Here is a 6938-nt window from a genome sequence, read left to right on the forward strand (position 1 = left end):
GGGTCTGACCTAACATCAGAGACACTTATTACTCACTATGGAGTTTCGCGTGCGAAACGTCCATAGCCAGCCGCACTTAGCGTTTTTCTCATCACCCACTTCCCCAAATAGGCCTAGAGCCATCATTCGAATATATTATTCTCTCTCTCTCTCTCTCTCTCTCTCTGCGTGCATGGATGCGTGCGTGCTATAATCGCGTGTTAATCTACTTGCAAGAATTTAGGACCAACTTTCTGAAATGTAGAAATTTGGCTTGGAAGGAAATAGTGATGGGGTGCGGGGGAGTGGTACAATATTGAAGTTTGGCATACTACTGTGATAGCATAGCACATATCACAGATATTAGCTCTGCCGACAGCTTTAAATGCACATTTCAACGGACAGATTCGCAGATGTGTTACGTGTACAGTGTTCCCGAGGACTTATGTGACCGCAGCTGTTGCTCGACAGACAGGCAAACAACCCCGCGACTCGAGCTTGGAGCTGCCGACATTCGAGCTGGGGGCTGCGCGGTATGCGTCAACGCCTGCATGCTGCGCGCAGCGAAAGTGCGCCTCGCATTCTTCAGAAGCACGCGGTCCTGCTGAAGTTTTGTGAATAGTCTTATAGTGCGTGTGCACGGGCATGTTTGCGTGTATGTGCCGTATGTATGTGAGTGCGGGCATTGCGCATTTAATTTTTTTTTTTCAGCCAGAACTTGAGGCAGCGCATGCCAGGCAGTCAGTCGGAAAAACAACCACAAACATCTCCAGCATCTCCAGCGTTAACGTCCTCTCCCTCCCAGGCGTTGTGCGCCCAATTGGGCACGCCAGCACAGCGCATAAAAAGCGAAGCCACTCGTGAGAATGATTATATTTGAAACATGTCGCATGCATCTTCGAACACTTCTGATTGGACCTGTTCTGCAAGACTGAATAATATGTGTAAAGCGTTTTTTAGTAAAACGAGTTGGAAGCTAGAAAACTGGGTGTTTCTTCCTAGTGTCAGTAGGCTGTCATGTGGCGGATTTTCTTTTATTCAATAGTTTTGGCGATGTTTCACATCAGGAATTCTTTTTTTTTTCTCTTCACATAGCTAGAGAGCTGCTTTCTAGTTACACTAGGCATGAAATAGTTGATGTTATATCGTATCTGCTGTTCCTACACTGAGCTCTCACATTCAGTAAACATGCCAAAACCCGCTGGAAAACAAAATTTTTAATCGTATATGCTTTTGATGGTTATAAAGATGCAAGAATGTAATGGAACTAAGCCTACAATGGACAAAAGGTTAAAGCCAGTATCTCTCTCCCTCTTATCTCTATGTATACGCTAAGCCCTTATGATTGGTTCCAAAAGCAAACGTGGCAGAATATCGGAGCATCCAGGACGTAACCTAGATTCAATCTTGATGCTGCAAGAAATGTCCCATCGAACGAACAGTTACGTGAGCAGTACTACAGACGAGCGAGTCGGTCACATGAAGCATTGGGGGTCGATAGGTGGGACGGTTGGCCGCTAGAGTCGCCATTGTAAAATTGATACTGGCATCAATGCACACCTGAGGGCGCACTCACAAAGGCATTTTTACGCTAAATCTGTTCGTAAAAGCAGGTGCAAGCTAATCGTCATACTGTACATATCGCTAGCGGAAGAGGCTAGCCAATTAAAAAAAAGTGGTTACGATGAAAAAGCTTTGAAAATTTGATACCTGTTTATTTTTTCACTTGACGCGTAAAAACCATATCACAACGGCTTGGTACTAGTCGCACCAATGATGTCTTGTTGCTTTAGAAGTGTTGCTTTTCGAATTTAACATGTAAACGGGAGAGAAAGTAGTAAAGCGCACGGAACGAACTAAGACAACGAGCGATGGTCTGAAAGATTAGAAAACTAGTTCTGCGCGCCTTTCATGCAAAAGAGCACGCATTATATGCCCTGTCGCCAGACGATTAGAAATTCAAATGAGTCTTTAAGGCTGCTCACACGAGATCCGCACAAGTATCGCGGCGTTTGGGAAAGGAGCTGTGCATGCCTCGGGCTGAAACGTGACAGGCAGCGCTTTTAGCGCGCGTCGAATTACGGGTCGCTGATCAGCATAATTTGTGTTGAGATTACATCCGAGAACGGTCGAACAAGCTATAACCTCTGAGTGATACGGCCGGCTGTAATGTCTCTATTTCTTCAAAGGTGTCTGAGTGATTGTGCGAAGTCCGACTGACACTCGGAAAAAGCACTTTGCAAGTACGCCCCTTTACTGCCCCCCCCCCCCCCCCCGCTCGTACAGCAACACAGAAAACAGAAAAGGCTGAAACAAGATGTGGGTGGGAAAGTCCCTCCTTTGAAGACAATAAAGCAAAATCACAAACAAACAAATCAAAGGAACTAGACTCACCAAAACAGGGATAGTAAAAAGAATCGCCTGTTTAGATTCGAACCGCATTATCAGCATCGTTTACTACACCCAGCTACATCGTTACATCTTGAATTGATAACTCTTTCGTCAGCTGGACACTCTGCGTAAGTTGCTTCGTCTGAACGACGCATTCACCAAATAACTAGGTGTGCCGTCATGGACATAAACCGTCAAGCCTTACTACATACAATTGTGGCACCTTAGAAACAGTGGAACATCTCTAATTGCGCTTTGCAGCTTGCAGAGAGGAACTGACTCGCTACTATTTTAGTATGGTAGAGTGGACTCAATAAAGAATCAACGGAGCTTTAGGTAGAATAGTGGCTACTGTTATACCCACTTGACAATGTCACCATGATGACTTTTTTTTCTTCTTTCTTTGTCCCTTCCGGAAGGGACTGAGGAAAGTCTCTTGCGCTATTCGCGCAACCTGTGCACCTTCTATTTGCGACGGAGTAACACCAACTCCCGGTTCGATCATTAGGCGCGCGTACATGTCCTGCAGTCGAGTGGTCCGACGAAATATGAACGTTGAATCTGAATGCGGCGCGTGTTCGAAATCCTGTCCTCGTTGCTATGGGCGCTGAAGCGAAGGCGCACGTAAGCCACGATGCATGGTCCGCACAAGAAGACCGAGACCGCAAAAAAAGAAAAAAAAAAGAAGAGAAAACAAGAAGAACACAAAACGAACACAAGACAAGAAAGAATAAAACCGGCTATAATGCAAAAACGACCAGAACTATACACCAAGCCGAGGACGCCGCGTATACAGCGTTGGCTGCGTGCAGGAAGTCAACCGACGCAAATGATACAAATCCGGACGCGGTGCGCGGCACGAATAATAGAAATGGCCCGGCGCGGGATCATCGGCATCACGCGCCGGCTGATGATTAGCGTTCGTGGACCAGCAGAACTATCAGGGGGATGTCCCAGTGTAACATCGTTACCTGTAACGCACGTACTAATGGCAGCTGTAGAATAAATAAATAAATGTACGGTGGTAAAGCGTATTTCTCCGCAATGAATGTGTCACGTAAAAAGCGAAACCCGCAAGCAGGCGCAATGTTGCGTTGCTGCGATTGGATTCGATACCACGTGGGGGTCCAGTGAAGAAGGGGCCGTATACTTACGTCATAAGTGTTCGTAATAGCACGTGGCGGTTAAACGTGACGTCAGGTCGAACGCACCCCGCTCAGACCCATGGGACAGCTAATGCACATGATCGCTTTTCAAGTACGCTCTCATTACCGACTGGCGTGTCACAAAACTTGAAAACCTCCTTTTTTTTTTACTTGTTTAAGTAGTGAAGCTGGGCCCCGAAAACAGAATGTGCACGTACGTATAGAGAAAGTAACCAGCTCCTCACGAGTCCTGCAGTAAAATCCGCTTTTCTTATAAAGTCTAAACAAATGCAGAGATCAAGCTGTAGCGTAGGGCGGTGGTTTTTCATGTAGATCCTGTGTTTTCGTCTCGTCTTGTGGTATTCGAAACACAATTCATGGGTGCTTTTCGTGGTCTGTGACGACACAACGGTATATAGACCAAACTAGCCCAATGTTTTCAGAAAGCCGAGATAAATAATCCCCTTAAGCCACTTCCATGCAGTTACACATGTATCTTACTTCATACCAGGGAAAACATTTCTCGTGATAACTTCCCAATTAATCTTGGAAGGACTGAAAGCAATGTGCTATACAATCTGCGAGAAGTCTCGGGAGGCAAAACACGCACTGCGAATGACACTTGCGAACGAAGAAACCTTTGTGAATTGGGCTGCAGTATACTGTAAGCATTAGCCTTCTTGTGATGGCTATAAACTTGCGGAGGCTATACGGATGAAATCTAGCGTCCCCACAATGGAAAATAAGAAGTATAGGCGCATAACGTCGAGTCAGAAGGAAGGCAGCAGTCGTCAGATCTCTAGCACAAGTACGGTGTTCTAAGTTGAGAGAAAGAGGAAGAAATATAGCTCGGAAGATAATGTGATGCGAACAACAGATAACCGTTATTCTGTTTATGCTGGTGCAGAAGGCGGAAAGACGCAGTCGCGCGCGGTACATTTAGATGAAACGATAAAACTGCGAAATTTAATTGCCAGTAAAATGAAGAGTTCGTGTGACGCAGAAGGGGTGCATGGGAGAGATTATTAATTAGCAGTGAACTCAGTTGTGCCTGATGATGATAACGATGACGAACAAGGCACCGCCGCACGTGAAAACAGCAGCTATCATAAGGCAAAAGAATCATGTACAAAACGAACCCGCACGAAACAGATTACCCGACATCCAAAAAAGCCGAGACGTGTCGTTTGAAATCCCCATGAAATCTCTCATTCAATCGTAATCCCTATAGACGTTTCTTTCTGGCATGCGGCAAAGGACATCTCGAGAATCAATTCCAGTGCTACAGACCTGTTTCCAAGGTGGACGTCGTTAATTCCAGAGATATGTGAAGCTTGTGTACTTTAAACAAAACATACTATTCGCGGCAATAACTGAAATCGTATGCAGTCCACAGTATGAAGCAAAGCGTTGGGGAAATGAGGTGCATTATCTCCGTGGAATATGGGTCGAATAAACTTTAGTGGAGCGTTTACACGATTGCAGTATACTCGACTTCTAAAGCCAGCGGTACACCACGCAGTTTTACTACGGCGGCTATTCGGCACCGTACTAAGGAACAGAACCGTCGCAATCTTCGCAATCAGAAACCCGTCGCGCCATTGCGAACTTGCTCGATACCAGCAGGAGTCTGTCGCAAACGTACAACAGTTCACGAACCAAAAAAAGCCTACATACGTGCAGACCAGACCACGCAACCCATCGCGTATATAGAATGCACGCGGAGCAGGTTTCACGCACTCTGCGCTGCTGACAGGCGCTCGCGGCAGGCGGTCCCCACACTGCTCCCGCCCGCGCCTATGTGGCGCGGCGGACCCACTGAAGCAAGGACGCAACACACATCCGCTCCACTTTTAGAATCCGTCGTCGCCGTCGTCGCCGCCGCTTTCCTCAAATTTGTAATAAAGCTGCAAGTAAGAAAAATGAGACACAGCCGACGGGCGCATACGCAGGAACGCGGAAGAGGCGATGGGAAGCACGCGGGAAGGGGCGGGGGGGAGGGAGTTATCTGCATCATGTTACGCGCGGTATCCCGTGTAGCCCATAAGCACACAGACACAGATCACCACTCACCTGCCACCGGCCACCAGCAGGATTTAGCTTGGCCGCTTTGCTCTCCGACATGGTGGGCACCGTGTCACAAGGCGTTGCTCCTGTGGCGAATCAGCAGATATATCTCTCGATTGCGTAGAACCCGCGGGCGAAAGAGAAGGAGTGCGAGGCAATCACAAGTGGTACCAATCGCGCACACGACGGGGGCTCGCCCAGCGACCCAAGGCAGGCAGGCAAGCAGGCACCACAACCAGGTCGGATCACGGGTATTCCATGTCAGGGGCACCGCTGAATCCGCGCCGCAGTCGACGAGTCATCACCAAAGAAGACGATCCTCGAGATCACACCTCGGCAAGACGACGAGTTGGGGTTGCTCCCGGAACGGAGCGCGCGACTCGGAACAACCGAGGAAGCGAAAACGGCGGCGCCAGTAACTCGACTCACTGCAGATCTTCGCAGGAGTAGACGTCGCGAAGCCGGACCATTCCGCCGCTACTGCGGACACGCATGGTGGTGCGATACCCGACGCCGACCTTCGAGTTGAGGAGTGTCTGCGCGGCTTACAAGCGACCGTATCTACTTCACCCGCGCAGTAGCGGGAGCGCGCACACTCCGGCACCTCGAGAGACTCGGCAGCACAACCACGCCGGCGGCGGCCGCGATACTGCGCCAGCACCACCTGTTCGGAACGAGGGCGACCGACCGCTATGTCAGGCACACTTATTCGCCACTGCGAGCACCGTACGGCCGGGCTTCCCTCAGAACCGTCGGTCGGAAGACAGTCCTCGCCAGTAGCACCGACGGTGGCACAAGCGGAAACGCAACCGGGCTACCGTGCACTATCGTGAAGCATCTCTCGCATACGACAATCACAAACATACACCGCCGTCGTGCATGCACAACGACGCGCGCCACCAGTGCAACAACACAACTCTGTCTTAGTGGGGCGGGGAACCAGATATATAGCACCTACCAGCCGGTGGTGGTGGTGGTGGTGGGACAGCTACGTGCTGACGCTCGTTACGGAATGATCGAGGTGACTGCTTCCACCGCCACCAGCAGCCCCCGCGGCGACGGTCCTGGATCTTTTTCGTCTTTGCATTTGCGTTTTTTTCCTCTCCCCTTCGTGCCCCTTCGTCTCTATTACCATATTTTCTTTCCTACACCTCTCCTCTCTCTCTCTCCCTCCGCTGTTCTTTTTTCCGAATCGCCGCTTCTCCTTCCTCTCCGGCAGAGCCCCTCCTCGCCCTCCCCTCCGATCTGCACGCTTCTTTCCCGGCCGACGCCACTCTTTCGTTCGGCGTTGGCTGCAGCTCCACGTCCTCTGTCGACGTCCTCCTCCTCATCGGCATATAGGGCCGTTTGCCGGCG

At 49.5% G+C, this 6938-nt stretch overlaps 1 protein-coding gene across 1 annotated transcript in view; it reads right to left on the minus strand.

Moving 5' to 3' along the window:
* The window catches only part of LOC126537566 (uncharacterized), a 239856-nt gene extending 233262 nt beyond the window's left edge, over positions 1 to 6594 (minus strand). Inside the window, exon 1 of the mRNA XM_050184678.3 lies at positions 5589 to 6594. Coding sequence (XP_050040635.2) covers positions 5589 to 5639 — 51 coding nt within the window. The 5' untranslated portion in view covers positions 5640 to 6594. The remainder of the gene's footprint in view (positions 1 to 5588) is intronic.
* Between the last annotated feature and the right edge of the window lie 344 nt (positions 6595 to 6938).

Source organism: Dermacentor andersoni, chromosome 4 (assembly GCF_023375885.2).
Source record: "Dermacentor andersoni chromosome 4, qqDerAnde1_hic_scaffold, whole genome shotgun sequence".
In the NCBI taxonomy this organism is placed as follows: domain Eukaryota; kingdom Metazoa; phylum Arthropoda; class Arachnida; order Ixodida; family Ixodidae; genus Dermacentor; species Dermacentor andersoni.